Source organism: Anneissia japonica, unplaced genomic scaffold (genome assembly GCF_011630105.1).
Source record: "Anneissia japonica isolate Jap-2015-1 unplaced genomic scaffold, ASM1163010v1 scaffold287717_len1600092_cov198, whole genome shotgun sequence".
Lineage (NCBI taxonomy): Eukaryota > Metazoa > Echinodermata > Crinoidea > Comatulida > Comatulidae > Anneissia > Anneissia japonica.
The window spans coordinates 732,931-747,984 of record NW_022755469.1 but is presented as its reverse complement, the minus strand read 5'-3'; the positions used below and the strand labels follow the sequence as shown (position 1 = coordinate 747,984).

General features: G+C 34.1%; 3 protein-coding genes across 5 annotated transcripts in view; 1 reads left to right on the top strand and 2 right to left on the bottom strand.

The window, feature by feature from the left end:
• Positions 1-975: 975 nt before the first annotated feature.
• On the bottom strand, positions 976-4,594 carry LOC117123499 (nudix hydrolase 11-like). The gene is made up of 2 exons (XM_033269445.1): positions 4,302-4,594; positions 976-2,840 (listed from the first exon to the last, which is right to left on the bottom strand). Exon 2 carries the CDS (start codon positions 2,831-2,833, stop codon positions 2,228-2,230), a length of 606 nt encoding a protein of 201 aa, XP_033125336.1. The 5' UTR covers positions 2,834-2,840; positions 4,302-4,594; the 3' UTR covers positions 976-2,227.
• A 2,947-nt stretch (positions 4,595-7,541) lies between these two features.
• LOC117123507 (nudix hydrolase 11-like) lies at positions 7,542-11,845 on the bottom strand. Of its 3 annotated transcripts, none has more exons than XM_033269454.1 (2): positions 11,695-11,845; positions 7,542-10,488 (listed from the first exon to the last, which is right to left on the bottom strand). In XM_033269454.1, exon 2 carries the CDS (start codon positions 10,479-10,481, stop codon positions 9,870-9,872), a length of 612 nt encoding a protein of 203 aa, XP_033125345.1. In that variant the 5' UTR covers positions 10,482-10,488; positions 11,695-11,845; the 3' UTR covers positions 7,542-9,869. The 3 variants fall into 3 exon arrangements, with proteins under 3 accessions (XP_033125345.1, XP_033125346.1, XP_033125347.1); XM_033269455.1 differs by having other exon boundaries at positions 11,751-11,829; XM_033269456.1 differs by having other exon boundaries at positions 11,662-11,739.
• Positions 11,846-11,910: 65 nt separating this feature from the next.
• Positions 11,911-15,054, top strand: part of LOC117123508 (pre-mRNA-splicing factor ATP-dependent RNA helicase PRP16-like) — a 12,693-nt gene continuing 9,549 nt past the window's right edge. Inside the window, 5 exon segments of the mRNA XM_033269457.1 lie at positions 11,911-12,065; positions 12,650-12,904; positions 13,390-13,547; positions 14,024-14,188; positions 14,348-14,519. Of these exon segments, the coding sequence (XP_033125348.1) occupies positions 12,058-12,065; positions 12,650-12,904; positions 13,390-13,547; positions 14,024-14,188; positions 14,348-14,519 (758 nt within the window). The 5' untranslated portion in view covers positions 11,911-12,057.

The window sequence follows — 15,054 nt, the reverse complement described above, 5'->3', positions numbered from 1 at the left end:
AATTACTTAGGCCCTATTTTAAAACGTCAGAGATTTGGCCTAAACTATAAATATTACTAATTCTAAATCGGTGTAGCTTTCAAGCCACGTTCCAGCAGTGAGACGCAGGCCGACGGGGGCTCCGCCCCATGGAGGGAAGGGGAGGGGGCGATGCCCGACGAAAAAAGGTGGGCGTGGTCGGGTGTCGCTAAAAATCACTCGAAAGCGTTCCATGGGTGAAGCCCCCGAAAAATATGACAATTTAGGGGTTTTAAAGGCATAGGGCCTAATCGATTTTGGAGTCTAGGCCTATAGAAAGTACATTTTTTTTTTCTCCCCGACGCGACGGGGAGGTGGACTAGGCAGCTCTCTCCGACGGGGGCCCTGCCCCTGCATAAACATATTCAGCCCGCCAACGGACAACCTCCCTAGGTATATGCGCACTGGATAAACTTGATCCTATCCATGGGTTGCACAAATTATTTTTTATTTGTGCGCCTTATGGAGCTCCTTCATCCGACATGCATAGTTTGTAAGCTAATGGTGCCTATCCGTTCTCACTGTATTTTGGATTTGTTTCGTTTTTGTTTTTGTTTTTTTTTTTTTTGTTTTGCACTGAAGCATTGACAAAGGATATATTAAGTTGATACCAATAAACATTGGTGAAAACAGTCGTTTTAATCATTATTTTTACAATTCAAAAGCCATCGCCTTTGTATTTTTATGTGTGTTAATGTATGCATGAGTTAGAATAAATTCAACTTAAATCTTTGTGATTTGTCGTAGAACTCCTTTGTCGTTGACGATGGAAAACTGTCATAGGCCTATATTGTTATGTGATTGTGATCCTATCTGAAGAGCACTACCGCACATTTGATCTACTAACATAGGCCTATTGCATGGTATATAAGCCTAGGCCTACTGCCGATTCTTCAACATTTGCACATAATTATTAAATCGATTCAATGTTTATTCACGAAAATGAAAATCTTAACTAAAAGGGAAAAAAAATTAAAAAATGTAATAATAAAATAAAGTAAATAAAAATAGATAAATAAAAACAAGCACATAATATAATAAATGCAATGTGAAATTGATGTAAAAGTATACATATCAAAAACACAACAGAAGTATAATCAATGTCTATTCATAAAATCATTAAAGAAAGAGAAATAAAAGGGAAAAAACATCTATAAGCTATTAACATTATTAGCAGGGTCATTTAAAACATGTGTTCGTTTTTCCCACGCATCTTTTAGATATTCTTTAATACATGTATCAAAAATTAAGCCAAGAGTGGAATTTGTTGAGAAAAGATCATCAAGCAAATAATTAATTTTTAGATGTGGTGAACCATTGGAGAAATCTTTCCAATGTTCATGTAAATTATTTTTAAATAGAGCAATTTTAATTTCATGGAAGGTATTAGCCCTAATATTATAAAATTGTGGGCATTCTAATAGAAAGTGCTCTATATTTTCAACAGAGTTACAGTTACATAATTTGCAAAAACCTGTGCACCCATCATACCATGTACTTTCCTACCTTCTAAAGCTAAACAATTAGACCTTGATTTAAACTTAAGGCTGATTCCTTTGAAGTCAGTTTTATCATATAGATATCTTTCAAAAAAAGGTTTGTTTTTATATCTGAGATATTCATTTAAAGTTGATTTCTTACAAGCTTTTTCAAACCATTCATTATCATCATTTGTACAATTTATGAGTTTAAAATCAGATGAAAGGTAAATTGATTGATTTACACAAAATTCATGGTTTAAGTCATGCCTCGAAAGAAGCTGCTTAATGAAGTTCACCTGTCATCGTCTAAATTTTTCAACCGGTTGAAATATTTAATTTTAAAATTACTTTGTATACTGGCAATTGTGTACCATCCTAGATCTCCGTATAATGCTTCTTTAGCTACATATCTAGTAGTATTTGTATTTGACGCCAATCAAATTTGGTATGGCGCACACTAAGTGCAATAAAGATTGAATAACCCACAATTAGGGCCTGGAACCAGGCCTGGGTTTAGTTGTTGACAGCTTGTTTTTTTGTTTTTTTTTTAAATTTTAAATTTTTGCTTTTCTCTCTTGTATAGTTTAATGTATTTTAAACTGTAACCTAGAGCCTTATTTATTTATTTTTGGAATTGTATATTGTTTTATATTTTTTCCCTGTATCACTTTATATTTTAAAGATGAATAAATGATATAATAAATATATATTCAATTAGAAAATATAAGCTAAAGATTAGATATATAATGAAAATCTGGTTTTTTATCAAATACAATAGAAGCAACATCAATGCATATGTGTGCAGTTAGCCCCCAAATTTTGTATGTTTTATTTCCAATGTTGTGGGTAAACTTGGGAAAGATATATTTACCAAACATCTGGAGGGAATGCTTATTGGAAAGAAGAAAGTCTATTAGTGGCACTGAAAAACTATCTTCAACTTCATCTAAATTTAAGCAGGGCTGGAAATCATCAGGGATAAAACCAATAACTGGTACAACTTGTAAGCCATGCTCTGAAGTTCTTGAACTTCCTTGTGAAATAACCTGCACAGCAGTTTTTGGCAGTCCAATTTCTTCCCATGCTTCTCTCAGAGCTGTATCAACATCATCATTATCACACTCATCTCGTTTACCACCTGGTAAGGCCACATCACCAGCAAAACTTTTCATGTGTTGAGCACGCACAGTAAGGAGAACATGAACAGAATCATTTTTAAAAAACAGAGGAACAAGTACAGTTGCTCTTTTCCTGCCTGTCTTTGTTTCTTTTTTCAACCTTGTTGTATCCTTAGCTTTGAGGCGTTCAACTATCAATTCCTTGCATGACAACATCTTGCATCTATGAAAATAGAAAAAAAAAATGTGATCCGAAAATGAAAGTTACTAAAAGTCTCTACTGTACTTATGAAAACCATTCCCATCAATAAATAGTAAATAATTGGTGCACTCCCCAAAAATGACTCACACCCTCCCAGTCCCCACCTCCAAAATCATGGTCAAGTAGTTAAAAATCACCTAAAATCACCATATTTTGCGAATTAGCGACCCTCAACTGATCATCGAGCCCCCACCCCAATTCACCTTCTACTTTTACTACTTCTACCTTTACTACTAAATTTAGACTTAAATTTAGAAGTAGAGTTTTAGTTTTTAGAGTAGAATTTTCTTTTTTTCCCAATCTTTTTTTTTTTTTTATTTTGAAAGTTTTAGTGTGTGGGGGCTAGGCCTCCCATTAAATCCGCCGCTGGTTTAATATTTTAATTCAGTATTTATTTGACAATCGAATCGAATTGCTATCAGGTCTTCGTATTTTCTAACTTGTATGTATATTGACAATGTCCAGGGTCCAAGCCTTATATAAATTAATAACGTAAATAATTTACTATTTGATACATTGTAAACATAAGTATTAGAAGTCATGAAAATATTCATGAAAAATAATTGGAAGCGATTAGTTACCACCTTTCATCGATAAACAGGCTTATTTACAATTCTTGTGGGGAAAACACATGAATAAATACTGGATGAATGTATACGTTTAATAATTTTTATTTATTTATTATATTTTATTATTTTTCTCCTGCCGGGTCCGAGTCCCGGGGCACAGCTGCCCCGGCGCCACTGCTCACATGTGTTGCTTTTGTAGTGTGGACAAAGCCACGTCCAATACTGTAGACTCGTGTTATTGTAAAATTATTTTTTACGATATTTTAATGCACAAGGAACTAAAAATATGCCAATAATAAGATATTTAAATGAATGGTGCTACTATAAATTTCTTCCAGAGCTCTTCACGCGTCTGGACCGTAAACATTTTTGTCCTTCCTTAGGCCTTCCTTACTCAAATTAGTATAATTTTATACCGTATCATATGATACTGTAGAAATAGGCCTGATCACATTAAACCTTCTTCCACCATGGAAATTATTTATTTAACGCTGCTTGCCTGTCTGTTTGTTAGTTAATTTTGTTATTACCAAAAAAAAAAAAAAAAAAAAAAAAACATTTTTTAATTAATCATAAATTTTAGAGTGCCTATGGCTAACGCTCGACTAGCTAGCTAGCCTGTCTAGGCTTACTCTGAGTATGACTAGACTACCACTGACCAGTACTCACCAGGCCTTTGCTGACCGCAGTGGTAGTTTTTTTTCTTCTTTTTTTTAACCAGGCAGGCCAACAAGGCCTAGCCCATTGCACTAAGCTTCCAATATCCTGGCATAGAGTACTATTCATATAATATTGGCATATTGCTATTGCTATTAAAATACACTAACCTATGTATTCAAACTTCTAATCTTACCATATACTGTACATGTCGATTTCAGGATTTATTTTTATACAGTAACTGTTTACTTGGGACTTTTTCCAAGGAGGTATATACGCTGTGGTTTCTTGTGCAGCTGCGGAGTTAGTAGGCCAAGGCTGTAGGAAGCGGTCTGGTTTTGGCCGGCCCAGCATAATTCACCATCAATATTGGTATATCAATATACCAATCAATCAATATTGTCCTTTTATATTAACGCAAAATATTTTTTAAACAAAATTACAGTATGGCCGGACTCAGCACACACACCCATAACCACACACAGAAAGAACATTTTTAATATGAAATTGACTACCCGGATGGACCTTAATAGAGTTCTTGGGCGTCAACTTGGGGTATGTCCCAACCCTGAAAAGTGCAATATATTATCTATTTCGTTAAAAAAGAATAATTTTAAAAAGCACAATTATTTAATCAGTGACAATCCCATAAATCGGGTGCATTCACACAAATACCTTGGTATTTTCATTGATAGCACCCTTAGTTTTTCTCATCATGTTGTTCTTGTTGGCAAGTGCAATAGACTGCTTGGGCTGATGTGGCGCAATTGCAAAAACTTTGACAGTCAAACTAAACTATTCTTTATTTCAGTATTATTCGCCCAAATCTAGACTTTTGTTCAGTTATATATAATTCTATTTCCAAAACCCAAGCTTCGCGTATTCATCGATTACATAATCGCTTCTTGCGCTATACATCAGCCACAACCATAACCACAACATTCCCTACATTCAATCTCCGGAGTCCCGTAGGCAGTTTTTGATCTTGTTTTTTTTTTTTTATATAAATATGTTAATTCTTTTTTCGATTGTGATTTGTTAAGTAATTTTAGTCTTAGAGTCTCCAGTCGTCGTCTTAGAAATAATCCTACTTTTCATATTCCCTTTAGTAGACTTAACGTGCTTAAAAATGGTTTTATTAGTAGATTAAGCTTAGCTTATAATTCTCTTGTTTAAAGAATCCTGATATTGATATTTTTAGTGATAATTTCTCTATGTTCCGTAACAGTGTTAGAAATATTTTACATATTAGGCCCACTTAATCTGATATTATTATCACATTATTATTATTATTATTATTATTATTATTATTATTATTATTATTATTATTATTATTATTATTATTATTATTATTACTTTTTGTTTTTATTTTTGTATTCTTCACGTTTACTATATTTATGTATCCGTTTGATGTTTGTGTTCCCTCCTGTAAGTGGCGAATTTTATGCTTGCTGTTGGCTGGGATAATAAATAAATAAAAATAAAATATGCCTGGAGCACTAACCCAAACAAAAATATATTATATTTGCAACTTTCTAGAATTTCCACCGACAGTTCTTTCTATAATTATACTTCATAGGCCTATATATGAAATACAAGATATTACATTACATAGGCCTACATGTTAAAAAAGCGATTAAAACAATGTATATAATCCTACTAATCGGATATTCAGATTAAAACCGGGCCTACAGCACCATCGATTGGACCACAACGAATGGTCATTTTATTCAAATTGGCCTAATGTTTCAGAGCATCGTAATTCGTTGTAGTAGGCCTATTAAAACAATCAATCAATTTCGCTACCTAACCGTCTTTATATTGGTATTTTGACCCCGTAGGCCTATAATAAAAGTAAATTTTTGTCCGTCTCTAAATGTTTGTAGTGTTAATTAATTAATAATAGTCTGTTATTATGTTGAAATGTTACCTAAAGAATATAACCAGAGGCAAATCTAGAGAAAAGGTAGGGGCCATTCGACGTGCAACGCCGAGCGCGATTGGTGTCTTGTTTATAGCTCAGGGGCGGATCCATGTCCGAAAGTGGGGCCGATCGAGACAACATTACCCTGGGGTCCGGGGCATGTCCCCGCGATTTTTTTTTTGTTTTTTTGCCTAGACGCCCGAAAATAACCTCTGAGGCGTTTTGGCCGATCAATTATTTCTTTTTTTCTTTACTTTCCAAATAGGGACCCCGGCCGCCCCCCCCCCCTCTAAATCTGCCTTTGATGCTGGAGACAATACACTAATGGAATTTAAATCGAAAATTATCTTTTTTCTTGGAATAGATAACGTGCTGTCCTCTATCTGAAATTTCTTTTCTTCCTAATTTTTTTTTATTTGCTGGGATACACGTGCTCCCTGATAACAATTGATTGAATGATCGTTTGAGGATTATATAATGGCACGTGCACCTCTTCATTGGAACGTAGGTCGCACGCTAATTAAATCCACGTAAATGACGATTTATGCATAGCCTAATTTATAAGCTGGACGTAAATTATTTAAAACAAAAATGTGTGTGCAAAACATTAGTTGATTATATTGTTAAGTAGTCAAACCATATTTGTTGGCATTGTACTTCATCTACATTACTGATATGCAAGGGAACCCCCCCAACATTTTTTCGCAAACGGCGCCCTCATGACTCGTCGTTACGTCACTGCCTGGTTTAGGTATTTGATTTTTTCCCTTCTGAGTCTTCGATGAGCAGGGGCGGACCCAGACATGTCCAAAAAGGCGAGGAGGGGGAGGGGGAAGATGGGGATGATTGAGACAACACTACCCTAGGGGTCCGGGAGCAGGCCCCCGTGAAATGTTTGTGTTCTAGACGCCCGATAACCTCTAAGGAGCTTTGGGCCCGGTTTTGGGCGATCCATTTTTTTCTTTTTCTTTTTATTTTATTTTACTTTCAATATAGGGGCCCCTCTAAATCCCCTGACGAGGGAAATTAACTAGGTCTCAGGGAAGTGGTTTATTTGTGTTTTAATTTAGTACTCTAAAAGCATCTTTAAAAGTTCTATAACAATGAGATATAAAGGCCTAACTCATTCTAGTCCCTTTTAATAAATCTATGAATTACGTTGGATGAAAGTTGAGAGCAAATTTAGAAACTATTCCACTTTTTTCAAATGCTGTATTTATTCGAATAAATGCCCCGGGGCGTTTATTGCTGAGTGGCAGTTTTGAGGGAGAGAGTATTCGAGGAAGGCGTTGACGCCCCTTAATATCACTGTAAACGTGAAACTACCACATCGTAAAAATGTGTTTTTAAATAACTTGCTCATTTTGAATTAATATAAAAATTATCAACTTGAACTTATAAATTAGTTTATTAAAAAATTTTTTACCCATAATTTTACAGAAAAAAATAATAGAAATACTTCTCACTAGAAATGTCATTATTTTAGTATAAAAATCAGGGTAAACATTTTTAAAATTCAATATTTTCTATGCTCAGGTTAATAATTTGTATTTTACTGCCAAAATGAGCAAGTTAACTCAAAACGTTTATGACTTTTGTTATTTTAACCTTAACATTTATTTCGAAATAGTAATAATAATAATACAGTACCATATTACAAATATAGTGATATAAGTGTGGATATAAACAGAATAGGGACTATTTCAGGAATCAAAATTAGTAGATACAGTATAATCTTGACTTATGATGAATCATTAACATAAAAAAACGCAAAACAAAACTTTCAGGGGACAATACCGAACGAGGCCGTAGGCAGGATTTTTAAGAGGTTATAATTTTCAACAAAAGGGCACTTCGAGTCCTTACCCACCTCAACATAACACCATAACTTTTGTGAATTCTAAAGATATAAAACCTCAGATGTCCGGAAACGGCGGAAATGGCAGTAAAAATGCCAAAATTCAAATATATAACGTTAATTTCAACAACTTTCATGCAAATGGTACTTTTTAATAACACTGTAATTTAAAAGGGCATTTCTGGAAGAGAGGGGTTCGAAAGATCCCCCTGGAAGGGCTTGCAATACATTTTAACATTACAGTATTTCAAATGTTTTTTCTACAGATACTGTACTGTATTTTGTTTCATCTTGAATTTGAACTTTTCCTTGTTTTCAAACATAGTATTCATTCGTCTTGTATTCTTTTAGTGACACCTATTATTAATTTCTGCCTTTGTTTTGTTTATTAGATTGTCTCCGCCCCACTTTTGCTCAAATTACATTGCAAGTCTGTCTGTAAACGGGTGAAGGAAAATACCTTCATCGTATTCTGCCTTTGTTTTGTTTAGCTTGTCTCCACCCAACTTTTGCTCAAATTATCTTGTAAGTCTGTCTGTTAACATATGAAGGAAAATAACTTTACCGTAAAGAATTCTCAATGTGCCTAATTCTATTGATATTTGTTCTAATTGATCATAGTCACACAGTGTATGTACGTAGGGGAAAACGATTTTGTAAAGATGAATTTATATAATTGGATCAATGTTCAATTTTGTATTGCAAACTTCAGTTGGATCAAATTGCACATTTATTTAATGTCATATCCATAATCACACAAAAATATGATATAACAAAATCACTCTCTCAATAAATCACACTGATAAAAAACAGGTTAAATATTTTAACAATAATAATAATAATAATAATATGATGCTAAAAAATGAACATTTCACCATAACCAGTTGATATCCTGTATGCCTAATTATTGGAACTTGAAAATGACACCATGAAGGAATCAAATCATCGTTCACTTTTTAGTGTTATTTTTGTATTTAAACCAAACATGCCCTAATAATAATATGAACGATACTAATTTATAACATGTTTCTATGTGTCACACGTCACCACAAAATAGTGCTTGCTACTACTAGTTTATACTGTATACTTGGTCAGATGTATGGCCTATTGTTTAAAATAGCACTTCCAGTTAAAAAGGGGTATGACTCCTATTTTTTGTATTTTTAAGCTAATTTGCATATGAGCAGGGCTTGTGACTTAGGTGTGACTTATGAAAATTGATTCTCTCACCATGTGTTTATTTATAAAAGAAAATCCTTGTTTTTCAATATGTTCATAATGTGTAACCTACTGTTTAAAGTAGCACTTGCAATGAAAAAGGGGCGTGGCCTTATATTTTTTGCATATTCAAACTAATTTGCATATCAACGGGACATGCGACCACGGTGTGATTTCTGAAATGTTAACCCCTCACTATATGTGTTCATTTAAACCCTTGTTTGCAATATGTTCAAATTGTCTAGCCTACTACTTAAAGTTGCACTTCCTGTAAAAAAGGGGGCGTGGTCCCCTATTTTGCATATTTAAGCTAATTTCCATATGAACGGGACTTGTGATTAAGGTGAGATTTAAGAAATTTGATCTCCTCATTATATGTGTTAATTTATAAAACAAAAACCCTTGTTTTCAATATGTTCAGATTGTCTAGCCTACTATTTAAAGTAGCACTTGCTGTAAAAAAATGGGGCGGGCCATTTTAAAATGGGTTTGGTCCTTTTCGGGCTGTTCGTCCCGGATAGAGATTTGGGCACACATCCCACGTTGTTCCTAGGGCTCATATTAGTCTATAACAGTTGAGATATTCTCTCCTAAATTAAGTGCATACAAATCAGTCAGGTCCTAGATTAATTGGAGGAGCTAAGCGTTTAGAATCAAATTCAAGTATTGACTAGTTCTGAACTATAAGCTCCTCTTGGCATTCAGTTCCAATGTACTGTATTGTGATACAGTCTTTAATATAGTATTAAATTATAAATTATGAGCTAAAGATGGGATACAACTGTAAGATGAAAATCTGGTTTTTTATCAAATACAATAGAAGCAACATTGATGCATATGTGTGCAGTTAGCCCCCAAGTTATGTATGTTCTATTTCCAATGTTGTGGGTAAACTTGGGTAAAATATATCTACCAGCAATCTGGAGGGAATGCTTATCACTAAGAAGAAAGTCTATTAGTGGCACTGAAAAACTATCTTCAACTTCATCTAAATTTAAGCAGGGCTGGAAATCATCAGGGATAAAACCAATAACTGGTACAACTTGTATGCCATACTTTGAAGTTCTTGAACTTCCTTGTGAAATAACCTGCACAGCAGTTTTTGGCAGTCCAATTTCTTCCCATGCTTCTCTAAGAGCTGTATCAACATCATCATTATCACACTCATCTCGTTTACCACCTGGTAAGGCCACATCACCAGCAAAACTTTTCATGTGTTGAGCACGCACAGTAAGGAGAACATGAACAGTATCATTTTTAAAAAACAGAGGAACAAGTACAGCTGCTCTTTTCCTGCCTGTCTTTGGTTCTTTTTTCAACCTTGTTGTATCCTTAGCTTTGAGGCGTTCAACTATCAATTCCTTGCATGACAACATCTTGCATCTATGAAAATAGAAAAAAATATGTGATCAGAAAATGAAAGTTAATGAATAAGTCTCCACTTATGAAACCATTCCATCAAATATTAATTAGTCTAAGGAAGTTTTGTACTGTACTGCAAAGAAAAGCACTAGGCCTATAAATGACAAAAGAATAGAACATATTTAGAACGTCTGCATCTATGTATGAATGATAAAAACTTAAAAAATAATAATTGTAAATACTGCACACATATGGCTGAAGCTTTCAATTAAGAAGTTGGCCCATAAGAAGAAGAATGAACCATGTAACTAATACTTCCTAGGCTTTAGTAGTAATAATAGTATGGTATAGACCTAGTACCACTGAAATATATCACATTTAAATTTTAATTACTTCTTAATACCTCCTTGCTTCTTCACGAAGGAAAATATTCATTCAATACTGTTTGTTTGTTGGTTGGTTGGTTATTATTATGCAAAAAAAAAAAATTTATCATTATAAAATTTATTGGAGTAGGCCTAGTTATTATGTAAAAAAAAATATTTATCATTATAAAATTGAGTGGAGTACTAGGCCTAGCTTGGCCTACTACGAAATGAATACCACTGAAACTGTACTAAGACTTTTTTTATACCCCTGAGCTTGTTTAGTGAACCTGCCGACTGCAAATATTAATGATTTAAAATAAAAATAAAATTTTATTTTTGGCCAATTAGCGCACATGCTGCTACAAAAAAATGGAAATTTCAGAAAAAAAAAAATGTTTTCTTTATTTTATACGTCCTCCAATGCCTTGAAAGGTAAGATATGTATATTTCTTCCTAATTTGTATAGGCCTAGGCCTAAATTTGAAGCATTTAACCATCCTATTTTACACATTAATTTTATTTTCTTCTCCGTCTGGATGTTTTTGGCAAAACTATTTGATAAGAAAACAAAATTGTATTTTTATTCCACCCTCCTCAGATGATCTTTAAAAAAATAAGTACGCGAAACAAGCAATAAAAAAACGTCTCGCCTAACCAGGCCCCTTTGGGTGTTGCCCGTTGCCTGAAAAGTGGCTGGTACTGTCTGGTGGCTTTTTTTCTAGACAGGTCAAAAAGGCTATGTTAAGCCTTGCAAGCCCACCATGAATAAATAATTCGTGATTAGGCCTAGCTAGAGAACTATTTATCCTGCTACTTCAAAACACACCACTCTATCTACGTATCCAACTTCTAATCTTACCAATGCATGTCGACTTCAAGATTTAACTCTTTACTAGGCCTACCCTTCTTGCCCACCTTTTCACCTGACTTCTGAGTGAGACATTGAGTGATACTCCAGCCAGAGTTTACCCTATCTACTGTATCAAGATCAAGACTCCACCGCATGACCAGTCGATCGTCGGTGGAGTTTTGTTACGATGGGTTGAAAGGTCAAGAATTCGTTTTGAATCGTTTTATTTACGAACAAGTAGGCTGTAGTGTAGCGGCAGATTATGTGGAGCTGGCACCGATTTTAATCACCGATTCGGTCTCAAAAACTGGCCCTATTAGGTTCATAAGACACCTTTAAGTTGCACACTCAATCAGAAAATCGGTAAAGTGTATGGAAAGGTTAGTGCCTAGGGGCTAGATTATATATATGGGCTAGGCCTAGCTAGGCTAGGCCTAGCCAAGCTAGCACTAGTAGTAGTAGTACTAGCTAGGCTAGAGGCCTTGTGGTTAGCCTGCAGTGCTGAGTGGGCATAGGCCTAGATAGCCTAGGCTCTACTAGGCCAGGACTGGCCTGGCCAACTAATTAGAAACAGAGGGCCCCTCGTATAATAGGTAACTAAAACTAGGTTATGTTAGTCAGTTCCATCAAGGAGGTATACCTTTTTTTACAGTAGACAGCGTTTCGTGATGATTTAAGAAGAGGGCGCACAATTATAAACTACTGCGGATTCCGGTGCCCCAGTGATCACTATAAACTACACAGCCATGACATGAAATGCATAAATAGAAATCAATTGTGCCAATATTATTACTACTCGATATGCCACTCCTTTTATTAAAATTCTCACTCACTAAAATTATTTTTCAAAATTCAAAAGTTTGTTCTTGTTGGTTAACACTATACTAGGAAATTTTTGATTTTACTATACAACGCTTCCATTGAGAAAATTAATGTTCAATAAAAAATTTTATCCTATTGCCAGTATGGAAGATCATGCGGTGCATCGTCTAGAAGGGTCGTCAAACCAGTCCGGTGGTTTATTCATCAAAAAATCGAAATTTAAATCTCCAAAACTGGCGAAATCTCTACTAGGACTCGACTCATTAGCTGCTCAAAAGCGGAGTGAGAAAGATGTTCAAAGCACAGATGAGAGAAATAAATCCAAAAGAAAGTCTAACAGAGAAGATAATGATGAAGATGTTCAAACTGAAAAGAGCCAACATTCATCAAGCAAAAGGTTAGACTTAATTTTCCTAAATTAATGTTTTTTAATCAATCATTCAATCAACCATTTTATTTATATGGCACCATTCTAACAGTTGTTGCTTTTGGTGCTGTTAAAAAAAAAGATTAAAAAAAAAAAAGTGTCGTGAGTTGTAAATTATGTTTTTTAATCAATCATTCAATCAACCATTCTATTTATATGGCACTATTCTAACAGTTGTTGCTTTTGGTGCTGTTAAAAAAAAGATTAAAAAAAAAAGATGTGTCGTAAGTTGTAAAGTGTAAATAACATGCCATTTGGCCCATGGCTATGATTTTTTTTTTTTTTAGTGAATAATAAAGTGATGATGATATTTTTTTATAGTTCATTAACTGCCTTTATAACACATTAATAAATAATATCCGTTATCCATTTGATTACTAAATTTAATATCAGTTGTGTGTACTCACTGTGTATTTCCGTAAATATTGTTTTTATAACGTGTGTTGGTAATATAGACATTATCGCTCACATCGCATTGAGACACCATCGCATACCGGAGGAGTGAGTGAAGCAGCAAAGGAAAAACAACGCATGCGAGAGGATAGAAAGTGGGGAGGAGTGTATGCATCATCCAAAGAAGAGAGAAGACACAATGAAAGAAAAAGGAGTAAAGGTAATAAATTAATCTATTTTATAATAATAAATAGATGCCTCTTAATTTCACTGTAAATGTGGAACTGCAACTCATAATTACCGTCAAAATGTGTCATTGCGTGACCCTAAAGACTTATAAATCCTAACCAGGTCAGAAAATATGTAACTCTACTGGATTAGAATATTAATAGAATGTGTTTAGAAGGATGTTTTGCTTAAATTAGTTTTGTTTACAGTCATTTATGGGAAGTGTTTATTTCGAGGAAGATATAAACACCCAGGGCTTTTATTCCAGGGAGATGTTTATTTCAAATGAGGATCTGGAGAAGCGTTTATTCAAAGCGGGGCGTATATTCGAATAAATATGGTAAATAACTTATTTTCAATACATCATACTACATTCATGTGAATTATTTTTTTCTAAAATTATTATCATCATTGAGAGTAAATAAAGTTTGTTGTTCTGTTAATTTTTAATTCTAACATAAAAAATAGACAGGGATTATGAACAAGATAGACACAGAAAGCGTTCAAAGGAGAAGGAACATCACAGAAAGCACTACAATTCACAAAGGTCGGAAAGGTCACAAAGAAGCCAGAGAAGTGATTCAGGTAACTACAGTGGAAGAGATGAACCCGCAACACCAAGGCTTTCAAGAGGTAAATTAAAATATATAAGAACTTTTTAGCCTCCAACTTCACTCATATTTTTTTACACTTGACAGCGAACCATCATAATATTTTAGGCCTAATTATAGTAGAGTGAACTTACAAGATTTACTATTTGTAGCCATAAATTGTAATTATTGCATTATTCAGGTGTAGTGACACCATCAAGAACAAGCTGGGAAGATGATGACGACGTTCCACGAAAACAGTCTGATTGGGATTTTCCAACGCCAGATAGGGAGAGAAACCAGAAAGACAGAGGATACAGTTCTGAACGAAAGAGCCATAGGAGTTTTAGATCAGAAAGAAAAAAGGACAAGAGGTTGTTTTTTATGCAGCGAGACTTTTTTTATTCCTTGTTTCGCATACTTATTTTTTTAAAGATCATTGGAGGAGGGCGGAATAAAAATAAAAATAAAATTTTGTTTTCTTATTTAGCAAATAGTTTTGCCAAAAACATCCAGACGGAGGAGAAAATAAAAATAAAATTTAATTGGTGATGGTTAAATGCTTCAAATTTATAGGAAGAAATATACATATCTTATCTTTGGAGATTTCAAGGCAGCAGAGAGTGTAATGAAAATTTAAAAAAACTTTTATTTTTTTCCCTGAAATTTTCATTTTTCGTGGCGGCGAGTGTGCTAATTGGCCAAAAATAAAATTATAATTTTTACTCGAAATCATCAATATTTGTGTTCGGCGGGTTTGCTAAACAAGGTATAAAACCATATAGTTGTTTATTTATTTTTTTGATTTTTATTCTTGATGACACACTCATTGTAAACCATAGAGCTATTAAACAACTAGAGTGCTGACAAGATGGCGCAGCAATGCAGAGTTATGTATGTGTACCATCC

Excerpts from the sequence above, each read along its gene's own strand:
- LOC117123499 (XM_033269445.1), bottom strand. The coding sequence starts at position 2,833 with ATGTTGTCATGCAAGGAATTGATAGTTGAACGCCTCAAAGCTAAGGAT.
- LOC117123507 (XM_033269454.1), bottom strand. The coding sequence starts at position 10,481 with ATGTTGTCATGCAAGGAATTGATAGTTGAACGCCTCAAAGCTAAGGAT.